This window comes from Peromyscus maniculatus, chromosome 20 (assembly GCF_049852395.1).
Source record: "Peromyscus maniculatus bairdii isolate BWxNUB_F1_BW_parent chromosome 20, HU_Pman_BW_mat_3.1, whole genome shotgun sequence".
Taxonomy (NCBI): domain Eukaryota; kingdom Metazoa; phylum Chordata; class Mammalia; order Rodentia; family Cricetidae; genus Peromyscus; species Peromyscus maniculatus.
Genome location: NC_134871.1, coordinates 28,317,004 through 28,331,497, shown reverse-complemented (window position 1 = coordinate 28,331,497; position 14,494 = coordinate 28,317,004). Strand labels below are relative to the sequence as shown.

The 14,494-nt window shown below is 46.4% G+C and overlaps 1 protein-coding gene across 3 annotated transcripts in view; it reads left to right on the top strand.

Moving 5' to 3' along the window:
- The window catches only part of Matn2 (matrilin 2), a 152,093-nt gene that overhangs the window by 90,881 nt on the left and 46,718 nt on the right, over positions 1-14,494 (top strand). For all 3 annotated transcript variants that reach the window (XM_076555933.1, XM_076555932.1, XM_076555931.1), the window contains exon 5: positions 12,503-12,625. In XM_076555933.1, the coding sequence (XP_076412048.1) occupies positions 12,503-12,625 (123 nt within the window). The remainder of the gene's footprint in view (positions 1-12,502; positions 12,626-14,494) is intronic.

Below are 14,494 nucleotides of genomic sequence, written 5' to 3'. Positions count from 1 at the left end.
TTTAAAAAGCAGAGTATAATCAATAAATATAATTCAATCAAGACTAGTCTTGTTTTTTTATTAATTTTACCATGCAACAAAACCTTTATTTTAAGAGAATGTAGTCTTGATGTAAAGATATACATGTAAAGATATACATTTAGGCATTTGGAACAGAATATACAGCGCATGAATAATTTTTGATGCATACGATGAAATGATGTTTGAGAAGGACATGAAAGCAATCCAATGAAGAAATAATATGTTTTTTAAAAGTTACATCAAAAATTGGATATATACAGACATATATATGTATATAGTATCTCACCATTACCCCATACCATGTAGACAAACAATTCAAAGTGGATTTCAAGAAAAACATAAGAAGAAATACATCAACTATCCAGGTGAAAATACAGGAGAATCTTGGTGTCCACAGATTTGGCAAGAATTTCTTAAGGCATTAAAAGAAAAAAATCAATAAACTATCAAAATTAAGACATCTGATCTTTGAAATATATATATGGCAAACTAGACTAGGATAAAATATTAAAAATAATATCCTACAAAGGATTTCAGAATATACAAAAAAGACAAAACAACCCAACAAAAATACATGAGATTTGAGTAGACATGGAAGCAAGGAAGACTCGGGTGAATGTTTGTGTAGTGTGTGTAAGACCTGGGTTCACCCCAGCACTGAAAATACAACAAAGAAAGCAAATGGGTGATGAAGAGGCTCGTGAGAGGATGCTCCTCAGAGTCAGCAGGAAATGCAAACTCAAACCGCAGTGGAGTATCATTACATACTCACTAGAAGACCTTGTTTTTATTTTTATTTGTGTGTGTGTATACCCTCAGAGACCAGAAAAGAGTGTTTGATCCCCTAAAGCTGGAGTTACAGTCAGTTGTAAGCCACCCAACATGGGTACTGGAGACTGAGCCCAGTTCTCTTCAAGAACAACAAGCACTCTTAACTACTGAGCCACCTCTCCAGCCCTAGACTTAAAGAGTGACTGACACAGTCAAAACTGGAACTCTCCTATACTGTGTCTTAGTTGTTCCTCTATTGCTGTGGTAAAACACCACAACCAAGGCAACTTACTTAGAAGAGTTTATTGGGGGCTTACAGTTTCAGAGGGTCAGTTGGAGTCTGTAACTAGAGTTTTCCTGCCTTGCCCACAGTCAGGACAAATCTTTGTCACCCGCCAGTCCCATAGCTGCTCAGACCCAACCAAGTAAACACAGAGACTTATATTGCTTACAAACTGTATGGTCATGGAAGGCTTCTTGCTAACTGTTCTTATAGCTTAAATTAATCCATTTCCATAAATCTATACCTTGCCACGTTGCTCGTGGCTTACCGGCATCTTCACACAGTGCTTGTCATGATGGCAGCTGGCAGTGTCTCCCTGACTCAGCCTTCCACTTCCCAGAATTCTCCTCTCTCCTTGTCCCGCCTATACTTCCTGCCTGGCCACTGGCCAATCAGTGTTTTATTTATACAGAACGATACCCACAGCAGGAGCCCATAGCCGTCATGTTGGGGAACATGACAGCAACAGGCAGGCAATGGAGCATTAGCCGAGAGCTTATAACTTGATTCACAAGCATGAGGCAGAGAGGTAACTGGGGATGGCATGGGCTTTTGAAACCTCAAAGCCCACCCCCAGTGACATATTTCATCCAACAAGGCCACACCTCCTAATCCTTCGCAAACAGTTCTACCAACTGGGGACCAAGCATTCAAATATATGAATCTATGGGGGCCATTCTTATTCAGACCATCACATACTGCTGATAAGAATGTGAAATGTTCTACCATCTTGGAAAATATTTTAGCAATATTTTGCTAGCGTGGATGTGTACCTAATATGACCCTACCATTCTACTTTGATATTTACCCAAAGAAGTGAGTGATGTCTAAAGACATGGGCACAAAAGTTCACACCCACTTTTCTTGTAATAATCCTACACTGGCAGCCATTCACATATTCCTTATTGGGTGAGTATACAACACACTGTGCCCAGGCACACACTATAATACTACATCTTATCCATACTGACAGAGGGTAGATCAGTATTTGCCCTGGGACCAAGAGGAGGGGTTACAGGATGAACAAAGAACTTTGGAAGTGATGATTATGTCTGCTATCTTGAGTGTGCTGATAATGTGTAGATATGACCAGTTTCTCAATTTATACTCTTTATTATTTTTTTAATTGAGAGAGTTCTTCATATGCAGCCCAGTTCTGTCTCATATGCACAGTTCTCCCGAGGCCTCCCAAGTGCTGGGATGCATTTGCACAGTTGCTTGAGACTGTACTTCATGCAATTTGTTTATACCAATTGCAGCTCAGTGAAGCTGGCATTAGTCATCAGATGGAGGCTTCAGGGGTGTGAGTGGTACTCAGACAAAGTGCTACAGAAAGAGAGACCAGAGAAAGAGCCTTGGAACTAGACTGGACTGCTTACATGGAAAGGCTTGCTTGAGGTACTGAGGGGCTCAGGAAAGGAATGTGTGAGCTGGGACACAGGATGGAGCAGTTGGAAACTGAAACTGAGTTCCAACTGTGTCTTTGGTGACTGAAGGAGCTGAACATGTGTGTCAAGGGCAAAGTTGCAATTAGTCCTGCATATTAAAATCACAGTTGGATCTGTGTGCTCTGTGCTAGTAGGCAGACAATGACACAAAGATGTCATTTATTCTTTCCCTGTGGGCGAGCACTCTTCCTGGGCACTTCTCTCATGTATGTGAGACTTAAGAAACTAAGATGTTAGCTTCCCTTATGCCCCACATGCAGCGCAGGAAAGGATTCTGATCAGTTTTAGTTCAGTGTGCATTCCTTATGCCTGCAGAATTAGCTAGACCACGGCAACAGTCTGCCTCAAGGAGGTCCTTATTGACATCAAGTAGGATTGGTGGGTTGTTAGTAGCAGTGAGACTGACTGATTTCCTCACAGAGAAACATGGTTTTGAGACCAAACTATGGAGTTCGGGAGCTAGACCACACAAGTGCCCAGGGAAGGAAGATTTCGCTCAAGGGAAAGCCTGGGCTGGGCATGCTCGTTGGTGGTTACTGACCTTTAAATTTGAGAGAATCCTAGAGGAAGGAGAGGGTGCATGGAAGGTGAAGGTTGGGGAGTGAGTGCTGGAGCAGCTACAGGCAGGGGAAGAACATGACAGACAGACAGACAGACAGACAGACAGACACACACACACACACACACACACACACACACACACACACACACACACACACACACACACAGCAGGAAGACAGGGAGCACAGGCGAACAGAGAATCTACTGCAGAAGCCAGACTCTGGCCCAGCTGCTGCTTAGAGCGCCTGTGTATGCTCGGAACCCTTACTGAGAAGCGTGAATTCTGCCTCCAGCTTCCCAATCCTGGCTGCTGGCCCTGGAGTTTAGAGACAGTGGCGTGCCTTGCATTTGTGCCTCTGGCTGTCCCAGGGCAGAGTTGAAAACCGAAGAAATCTGGGGCAAAGAAAGTCCCGTGGGAGAATGAACTGACTAAACACGGAGCAATACTAGCTTTGGAAGAATTCCACGCACGGCGAGATGAGTCTGAACCTTGAACTGCTTCTCTGTGTTGCAGTCTCCACAGGCACCAGATAGCAGCATGGCTGTCCCGGCAGCTTGTTAGAAATTCTGGTTGCCTAGACTTGAGTCAGACCTCCCAGCAGGGCCCACAAACCACCTGTGGATTCTAATGTCCCTCCCATCTTGACCTCTCATTAGGAAGCCCTGTGTGTGTGTGTGTGTGTGTGTGTGTGTGTGTGTGTGTGTGTGTGTGTGTGTGTGTGTGTGTGTGAAGACCCATAATGATGTGATAACTTTGGAAATTGAAAAGTGCTGTTTTTACATGCTGGAGTATAATTTTATTGACTACTTCAGTCAGGGTCTTTTTTATTTTATTTTAATGTATATGTATGTTGCCTATGGCTACGCCTGTGCATCACTGTGTGCTTGGTGCCTGTGGAGGCCAGAAGGGAGCACCAGATCTCCTGGAACTGGAGTTACAGCTGTTTGTGAGCCATCATGGGGATGCCGGGAGTCGAACCCGGGTCCTCTGAAACAGCACTGGCTGTTCTTAATCTCTGAGCCATCTCTCTAGCCCCTTACTTGGATTTTAGTATTTTGTTTGGGAGACCTCTTATCCTCACTTTCCTTACCCCAAAGAAACCCAAAATCTTGCTAGTGAATAGGAGAATTGATCCAAAGATTGGGGAGAAAGGAGCTGGCCCAGCTGGGGCTTGCCGGAGAGGGCAGCTTTGTTTCTCTGGGACTTTGTGTTCAGTTTGTTTCTTTCAGCAGAGAAGCACAAGGCTGATGACTCACATTTACTGTTGAGTCTTAAAATCCAAACTGCAGCTGTCAAAATAAGATTAGTGCCTTTAGGCACTTGGAAAGAGAGGGGATGGTCCCCAAAATGTGGGCTTGGCTTTGGCTTGCCTTTGTAGATCTCTAACCCGGGGTGAGCCTTTGGGTTAGGCAGGCAGAGACCCCAGTGTTGCCAGTGGAGTGAAATCACAGTCGTGGTAAGTCTCTCCTCTCTCTTGCTGTGGTAAACAGTTTCTGATGTCGGCATCTTGGCTTAAATAATAGGAGGAACTTTAAAAAAAAAAAAAAAAAAAAAAAAAACCACTAGAGTGCCTAACTGAAGGTGTTCATTTGCTTTAACTCCAAAGGAGAAATTAAGCTGTCACTGGTGTCAAGAGCAGGCCCTGTGGCTTGTCTACCATTCTGAAACATCCATAAAAGCCCTTTGATTAAGCCCTGGATGGTGTGAGCCAAGCAGCCACAGCCTCTGCCTCAGGCTCCCCTCCTCCGACTAAGGAGATGCACATCCCAAGTTCCCTGGGCTGAGACCCAGCTTTAAGATCTGGATATGAATGAAGGGAACTTAAACCAGGGTGCATGTGACCCTCTGGGGAGACTCATAGCTAGCACGCCCTGACTAATTGATTTCACCTGCACTTGCAGTCAGCCGTTCCAGTAAAATTCTCCAGGACCAACGAGAGACAAGCTAGTTTTGCTGACCGAAGCTGTGTGCTAATAGTTGCCCCCTGGCAAGGTGGAGCTTGAATTTGGCCAGATCATTTATTATAAGCTTCAAAATGCCAATTGTTGCTGTATCTGACCAATTTAGCAAGCCAAACTTAGCCAGAGATACTTTTAAAATATTTTGTAAATGTAATATCCATGTCTGAAGCATCCCTAAGTACCCAATAAAACGAAACTGTCTTCATGGAATTGTGACTTGGGCAAATCTTGTTTTTAAGGTCATGCCTGTGTCATGCAGACCTTTCTCCATCCTGCCTCAAGACAGGAAATGAAGAGACTGGCGTTTGTCACGCCCACTCTGGACCACATGCTTCTCCATCTGTTATTACCCCCTTTAACTCTGCACAGACGGTACTGTGCACACTCAGTTATTTCACATCTTCATGAAAACTGTTTCTTGAAGGCCATTTGCTGAATTTCCCCAGCTAGGGCCAGGCTTACTTCCAAAGATGACAATCCACCTGCTTGCCTCACCCCTTGCTTTCCTGGAGAGACATAACTACCGTGCGCCAGTGGCGACTCCCTCATGTCTGTGTCTACATCATCCCCTCAGGTCTTTACACAAAGTCACCTCAGCAAAACCACCTTTTCCATCATGTTGTTTAAAGTGATGCCCTGAAACACTCCTGACTCCCTTACAAGATCGTGTTGTTGGTCCCTCATCAGTGATGTGCTTCCTAGATGAAAAGGCCCTAGCTCACAGTGTCTGCCAATTTCCCTGGTGTAAACACTCCCACCATGGCCATTTCAAGCTAGCAGTGTAGCTCATGGGATGCAGTGTTGGGAAGAAATGCTTGTCAGCTCTTCTGGATGAGCTGAATCCAACACACCAGTGAATTCCCTGCTAGACTCTCAGCTTGTGATGGTAGGGGATTTCTTTCTTATTTTTTTTCTTGGTCTATTTGATTAACTGTTGTTTTCCTTATGCAATGAAAATTTTCCTGAATGAATAAGTAGGCTAATTCTGTCATTCACAAACATGCCAGGTACCATGCCAGATAGTTGAGCTAGAGTGCTGAGTCAAGCGAACACTCATGAGGATGCGTCTGCCCTGTGTGACAGGCAGGAAAGGTTCATGTCACAACAGAGGGAAGCTGCAAGGAAGACTAACAAATGGCACCCGCAGTCCCCTCGGAAGATACACTTTAAGACGTGTCCTGAGGGATACATAAGAATTAGGTAGGCAAAAAGCAGGAAAAGAGGGGTGTGAGCATTTGAGGTAAACAGAGTGGCATGTGCAGAAGTCCTGGGGCAAGAGAAAGCTTGTTTTGAGGCTAAAGAGGACGATTGGACACCAGAAGACCAGGTAACAGATTACCATGATTGCTGAGCTGATGCTGCCTCCTCTTGGCAGGGGAGGTAAGGAAGAGTAACAAAGAACACTGTCTTAGGGTTCCCATGCTGTGAAGAGACACCATGACCACAGCAACTCTTATAAAGGAAACATTTAACTGGGGCTGGCTGACAGTCTCGGAAGTTTAGTCCCTTATCATCATGGTGGGAAACATGGCGGCATGCAGGCAGATATGGTGTTGGAGATGGAACTGAGAGGTCTACATCTTGATCCACAGCAGCAGGAGGAGTCTGCCACACTGAGTGTAGCTTGAGCAAAGGAGACCTCAAAGCCCATGCTCACAGTGACATACTTCCTCCAACAAGGCCATGCCTCCTAATAGTGCCACTCCTTATGGAGGCCATTTTCTTTCAAACACCGCAAGTACTAAAGAGTTGATTGGATCTGAAGGGCACAGAAGAAGGAGGAACACCCATGACTTCCAAGTTTCTGTGACCATCCTCTGCTAATCTGAAAGGGAAATTAAAGATCAAATTCATGGTTTGATCCAAACACCACAGGAACGCCCACACTTCTGAGTGTTGGTTCAGTCCCTCACTGAGCTTACAGCCCAGGTAAGAAGAATTAATTAGAAACACCCAGCAAGTCTGTGACACAGACGTGGGTTGATTTGTCTATCCGACAAGTACGTGTTGAGCAACTCCCATGTGTCAGGCGCTGTAGTGGGTACAGGGCAAGTAGCAGACAGCTAGACACAGATCCCTCCCCATGACGACAGCTTTTCTGGTGTCTGAAACTAGAGCCTGGTGCCTACATGTCCTTGTCCCCGGGGACAGGCGTGCGTTTTGCTGAGAATGGGGAGAGGTATAGAGATGTGGAGAATTTTGTTTTTATGTCTCTCACCTTCCCAGGATGTCATTTCTATTAGGGGAAAGGGCTTTGGGAACTTAGGAACGCCACTGTTGGAGGCAAGGCATATGGACCTTTGTCACTGTCCCTTCAGCCACGAGCATTTGTGAATCACGCAGAGGAACAGTACAGGAGGCTCTGAGGAATCGGGTGGCACAGGCCGGTTTGTGCTCCTCTGTGTCAGGCAGACGGGTGGCCAGCCTTTCCAGCACCAGGGGTCAGGCGTGATGGCTGCAGGACCCAGAGGAAGAAGTCTTTGAGCAGGATCCTGGAAGAGACGATACTTAACTGAAGTCACAAGCCGTAGCTGGGATCACCAGACAGAGCAGGCAGAAGGCTGTGCCAGGATAACACGGCCTCTCCCATGCCCCTGAGTGGTTTTCTCACCCTTCAGTGAAGTCCAGGCTGCGAGGAAGGGGGGGAAAGTTGTTTTTCAAAAGCATAAGGAATTGTCCAAAAACATCTGTACTTTTTTCAAATGGAAGTGATCACTGCCAGGAAAACAAGAAGTCATTTTGTTAGAACCCAGTTTCCATTTATTCCTTTGTCTTTGTTTAATTAGATTAATTCCTCAATGATCTCCCTTGGGTCAGTACAAATCACTCATGACCATAAATCCCGACATTCTAAAAACAGTATGAAAGAAAAAGCCACACAGAGCCAACTGGCAAGCTCGCTTTCATGGGACAATTCTTTGGGAATGAGAGCTATAATCCTTCCTGGTTCTTCACATTCCTCATTCTCATGTGTGTCTGGAGAGGAAACAAGGGTGGCAGCCATCGCTCTGAGACTTGTTGCAGAGATGAGGCTGAGCCGTGGGGTTGCAGTCCTAAGAGGAGTCTGAGCACCTTCCCCTCAGAGGAGCATGGGGATTTGTTGTTGTTGTTTATGGGGTTCAGTGATTCTCACCTGCTGCACTCTGAGGGCTTTGAGGACGTTTAGCAAACACTACTGCCAAAACCCTACCCCTGGCTAGTCTGGTTTAATGGAAGGGGTGTGTCTAGGCATCGGGAGAGAGTATGGGGTGCGCGGGCGTGTGTGTGTGTGTGTGTGTGTGTGTGTGTGTGTGTGTGTGTGTGTGTGTGTGTGTGCGCGTGCGTATGCCAGAGGCCAGCCTCAGGTGTTGTTCACAGGAAGCATCCACCTTGCTTTCCTTTCCTTTCCTTTTTCCTTCTCTTCCTTTCCTCCTCCACCCCAGCAGAGTCTCACTGGGACCTGGAGCTCACCTGTCAGGCTAGGCTGGCTCATTGGTGAGCCAGGGATCCTCCCATCTCTGTCTCCTCAGTGACACAAGCCCATGTGTCTGGGTTTTTACATTGCTTGGCGTTGAACTCAGATCCTCAAGCTTACACAACAGGTATGCTACCCGTCTGAGCATTTTAGAGCCCCAACATCAGTGTTTTGGGAAGGGCTCCAGAAAGTCCTAATAGGCAGTTTGGTTAAGACTGTCCTTCTTCGATAGACAGGGTCACTCTGTGGACCAGGCTGGCCTCACAGAGATCTGCCTGCCTCTACCTCCCTGTGCTGGGCTTCATTTGGCTTCAAAATGCTACTTTCTAAAGGTTCTTTTGTGCCAGGTGGTGGTGCTATAGGCCTTTAACCCCAACACTCGGGAGGCAGAGGCAGGCAGATCTCCGTGAGTTCAAGGCCAACCTGGTCTACACAGTGAGTTCCAGGACAGGCAGCTACACAGAGAAACCCTGTCCTGGGGAGGCTTAGGAACAGCTGCTGCCAGTGAGCTGGGACCCCTTGTCCCTATCAGCAGGGCTTTGTGCAGAGTGTTGGCCACTTGCAAAGGGACTTAGATTCCAGTAAAGAAGACAGTGACCACACCACTGCATGAACACGTACACTGTTAATATCATGACCACGTCACTGCATGAACACGTATACCGTTAATATCATGACCACGTCACTGCATGAGCATATATACTGCTAGTATCATGATACGTGCCAAGGAGGAAGCGAACAGGGTTCACGGACAGCCAGTGTGGGAGGTCAAAAGCTCCGAGCAGCTCAAGCTCCTCATGGCAACAGGCAAACTTCCCATCACCCAACAGGCACACAGAAGTCTGGGACTGGGGACCACATCACTGTTCTCATACAAAGCGATAGTTTTCTTTGAGCTGGAAGTCGGATGAGGTCGGTGAGGTCCCCAGAGCTGAGTATCTGTGACGGATGCTGCCAGACACATCACTTGGGAGCACAAAGCAGGGTTTGGATGGAGTCACTGGTCTCTCCTTGAGGGTGGCCCTGTCATCTGTTGAGCAGAGTTGGGACTCCTCGGCTTCCTGGAGGGCTCTCAGCCATCTGGTGTCTGCCACTTGTCAGGGAATTCCCAGAGCAGAATCCAACTGCCAAGCCTGTCCTCCATATCAGCATGTCCCCTCAGTCTCCATTCTCCTCCTTAGACCTGAGCATTTCAATATGTGATAGTGGAGATTTTACTTAATTTTATTTATTTGTTTGTTTGTTTTGTTTTTTCAAGACAGGGTTTCTCTGTGTAACAGTCCTGGCTGTTCTGGAACTTTCTTTGTAGACCAGGCTGGCCTTGAACTCACAGAGATCCACCTGCCTCTGCCTTCTGAGTGCTGGGATTAAAGACACATGCTTTATTTTATTTTTTGAGGGCTCAGCTCAGACTGGAGAGATGGCTCCGGGGTAAAGAATACTGGCTGCTCTTCCAGAGCATCTGGGTTTGACTTCCAGCACCCACAACTATTGTAACCCCAGTTCTGGAGGATATGATGCCTTCTTCTGGCCTCTTTGGGCACCACATGCGTGGATATGGTGCACAGACATATGTGCAGGCAAACATCCATACCCATAAAAATAAAAAGTGAAGAAGTGCTCAATTTATTTAATAGATGCTGAGTCAGATCAGTTTTTTTATCTTTTCACTGGTTTAATATGTTTATCTAGAAACACAATACAAAATTCAAAGAACAGGTAGGTGATATTGCATATTTGTGTGTGTGCACATGTGTGTCCATGTCTGTGGAGGCCAGAGCTTGCCTTCCTCATCAGTCTTTATGCTCCGTGCACCTTTTCTTGGGTGTCTGTCGCCAGCCTGTGTCTTCAGGTGGGCGAGGCTATCTGGCCGAGTGCCACCTGCTCGCCTCTGCCTCCACCTCACCGCCGGGATGGCAAGCTCGTGCCACCATGCTTGCCTTTTGATGTGGGTTCTGGGAATCAAACTCGGGTCCTCATGCTGCCAAGATGAGAACTTTACAGACTGAGCCATCCCCCAGCCCCCGGAGGTGACAGTCAAACCAGCTGTTAGAGAAGCTGCTTGTGCGGTGAATGGTGGCAAACGCAGACTCGTGGATGTTTGGGTGAGAATAAGTGACATCCAGGGCTTACCCCTAAACAAGGCTTTTATGAGACTGGAGAGGCCACTGAGCCACTAAGAGTGTCCCACAGAGGACCCGAGTTCAGTTCCCAGCACCATGTCGGGGACTCACAGTGGCATGTAACGCCAGCTCCAGAGGATTGACACCCTCTATGGGTAGCTATGCTTGTGGGCACATACAAACATGGTTAAAAATAAAATCAACCTTGGCTTAATCAATACAGACTTTTTTTTCTTTTAACTATACCTGAGAGTCAGGGACTGACAGCTTTCTGGATAACTAAGTTTTGTCACACTTGATGTGATAAAAAAAAAAAAAAGGAACTTCTCTTTAATATATTCAATCCCTTTAATGCTCTCTGACTTTCTCTGGTTTTAATGGCAGGATTGTGGATAGAGCTACATGGCACCTGGCATTCCTTGCCAGGAAACAGCACCATCATGTCTGCCCATCTGTGCCAAGGAGAGGCTGAGTCAGTGCTGGGCTGAAGGTTCTTTAACCTTTCCATCCTCTTACATATTCCTGCACCCATGGCGGGAGACGCATGCCCAAACACTCATGTCCAAACACGCATGTCCAAACACACATGCCCATACACACATGCCCACGTTGCATGTCTGTGACTAGCTAGCTCAGCACTGTGGAAATGCGGTGACTAGCTGACTTAGACAGTCCTCCTGACTTAGACAGTCCTCCATCCCTCCCTGTAATCTTTCTTAGCTCCTCTCATGGCATTTGGCTTCTCTGTTTTCCTCACCCATTATGGGGATGGATAAGCAGAGTGCATAGAGAACTTCCAAAGACCTCCCCTGTAGTCAGATGGGTAGAGGAAAGGCTGATGGGACCTTGCCATGTGTCTTGTCAGTGTTCTAGTGCTGTGAAGAGACACCATGACCACGGCAGCTCTTATAAAGGAAATCATTAATTGGGGCTGGCTTGCAGTTTAGAGGTTTATTTATGGTGAAAGCATGGCGACATGGTGCTGGAGAAGGAGCTAGAATTCTACATTTTGACAGGCAGGCAGCAGGAAGAGAGAGCACTGGGCCTAGCATGAGCATCTGAAACCTCTAAGCCTATCCCCAGTGACACACTTCCTCCAACAAGGCCACACCTCCTAGTAGTGCCTCTCCCTATGACCAAGCATTCACATCTGTGGGCCTATGGGGCTGTTCTTATCCAAACCAGCACACCGTTTTCAACAGAGTGGCGACTCGGTAGCACCCTGGGCCAGCTTATCTCATGATGTCAAAGGCTGTCCAAAACAAAGTCATCTCCTGTACACTGGTGAAGCTGTGTTGCCCAAAGGCTAGGAATGGTCTTTGTGGGAGCATGGAGAAGCTCTTGTTCACAACTCAGCTCTCATGAGCCCTCACAATATGTTCAAAGTGGTTTTCATTACCACAGGAAAATACAAAATTGATATTAATTATTTAGTGAATTTCCATATAATTCCAACTTTGAAAATGGTTTTATCAGCAGGACTATGGTGGCACACGCCTTTAATCCTGGCACTTGGGAGGCAGAGGCAGTCAGATCTCTGAGTCTGAGGCAAGCCTGGTCTACAGAGCAAGTTCCAGGACAGCCAGAGCTACACAAAGAAACCTTGTCTTGAAAAACAAAAACAAAAAAAGAAAAGAAAAGAAAAAGTTGTTCTCTACACTAAAATGCACACGATGTCAGCAGGGGTTGCTCTGGGTTATGGGACCACAGGTGGATTTTCCTTTTATGTACTTTTGCCCCTCAGTTTTCTACAATGATAATCTATTAAAATGTGTAATGTGATTTAGGTTGCTGCAGTAAGTGTTAAAGAGTTGAATTGCCATGGGCCAGGAGCACTTCTCCTCCAGAGCTATGTGCTAATGGTGCAACTTTGCCTCAGTCCAGGATCTGTGTGCCACAGAGGACCATGGCTGTGAGCAGCTGTGCGTGAACGTGCCGGGTTCCTTCGTCTGCCAGTGCTACAGTGGCTACGCCCTGGCCGAGGACGGGAAGCGATGTGCAGGTACGTGTCTCTTTAGTCCCGTGTGCTGAGGAAGGATGCTTTTTAGGCAGAATTTAAGCTTTAAAGGCTTCATTTTTGCTTGAGGTCAGTATTTGCTTATTCTAGATCCTCCACACAAAGCATGCCTGTGATAGTCTATGCACACATAACTATTACTTCACTGCTTGAAAAGGGCAGGGTGGATTTGGAGCATAGTTTGGGGACCTAACTATATGTGTTATATATGAAATTTACTTGGTGATGGATGGAGGTGTTATGTGGTACCTCAAAGACACTGGTGGCCTTATCCTTCATTTTGGACCTGCAGTTCAGTGTATTGACATCATGGTCACAGAAAATCAAAAGCCTCAAACACAGAAGCCAGGGAAGGGGCCTTTAGGAAGTGCTTGGAGATGCAAACACAGATTCAGAGTTGAGCACTTGGCCACTCCACACTGGGCGATCAGGTGAGAGACAGGTGCAGTCTTCCTTAGCCCTTGCAGAGCAGGCCAGCAAACCCCTAATGTGTGCAGCACCTTCTGATTGGCTGGAACACCTTTGCCTGGTCTCATTCATCATTGCAGCAAGAAATAGCAGGTAATAACAGGAGTTCAGTAAGCCGAACTGCAGTGAACCAGATTCCGACCAAATCTTGCTTTTCTGTTCTGCAGCCCCTTGCTTTCAGAGACCATGGTGTATCCCTTCATTCCTCGTTTCCTTCCACAGTATATGTTTACTCTTTTGCATTTCAAATGCATATTTTCCAGCATGCCCTGATTATTAGTTAGGGGTATGCAGGGCGGGGAAAAAGACAAAAGAAAAAAAAAGTGGTCATTTGCTATTTGCATGAGAAAAATGAGAGTACTGTGACTTTGTTTTTACACACCGGAATTGGTTTAGTGAGCTTTAGAGCTATTTGTTGGGGTTGGGGGTGTTAATTTACTGGTGGTGACCATGACAGAGTGGCAGGTTGACACATCACCAAAAAAGAAGCCAACACATAACCACCCATTCTTATATTTTGTTTCATTCATTTTTATTGTACAACTAATTGCTGTGGGACGGTCTATATGTCAAAATGCTCTGATTGGTCAATAAATAAAACACTGGTTGGCCAGTGGCCAGGCAGGAAGTAGGTGGGACAAGGAGAGAGGAGAATTCTGGGAAGAGGAAGGTGGAGGCGGAGAGACACTGCAGCCACCGCCATGACCAGCAGCATGTGAAGATGCCGGTAAGCCACCAGCCACGTGGCAAGGTATAGATTTATGGAAATGGATTAATTTAAGCTATAAGCACAGTTAGCAAGAAGCCTGCCACGGCCATACAGTTTGTAAGCAATATAAGTCTCTGTGTTTACTTGGTTGGGTCTGAGCGGCTGTGGGACTGGCGGGTGACAAAGATTTGTCTTGATTGTGGGCAAGGCAGGAAAACTCTAGCTACAAATGGCGCCCAACGTGGGGCAAGAGTTTCTACCTAAAACCTGAGAAAAGATTCTAAAATGGAGCTAAAAACAGCTTCCTAATTGTCTCTCTCAAATGAGCAGCAGCTGCCAGTTTGAGTTACTGGCGGGTTCCTGGCGTGTGCGCTCGATCTGCAGTATGGCAGGAATGAAGCCTTTGCAAGTGGCACATTAAGCTGCATGGTGGATTTAGCCTTTGCTAGTACAAAACAAAAAAAGAGGTTTCTGGGCTACACGCTGCTTGGATAAAAGCATAGACCCAGGATGGCTCCCAGAGCTGGCAGAAAAGGTACCACTGCCATGTTGGGAAGCTGAAGTGGGCAGATCCAGCAGCCGCAGCGCCGTTTCAGGCTTAAAAGGCTGCAGTTTAAAGCAATAGGCTCAAGGTAATATAAAACATAAGCCACATAAAGATGGCTACCACACAGAGA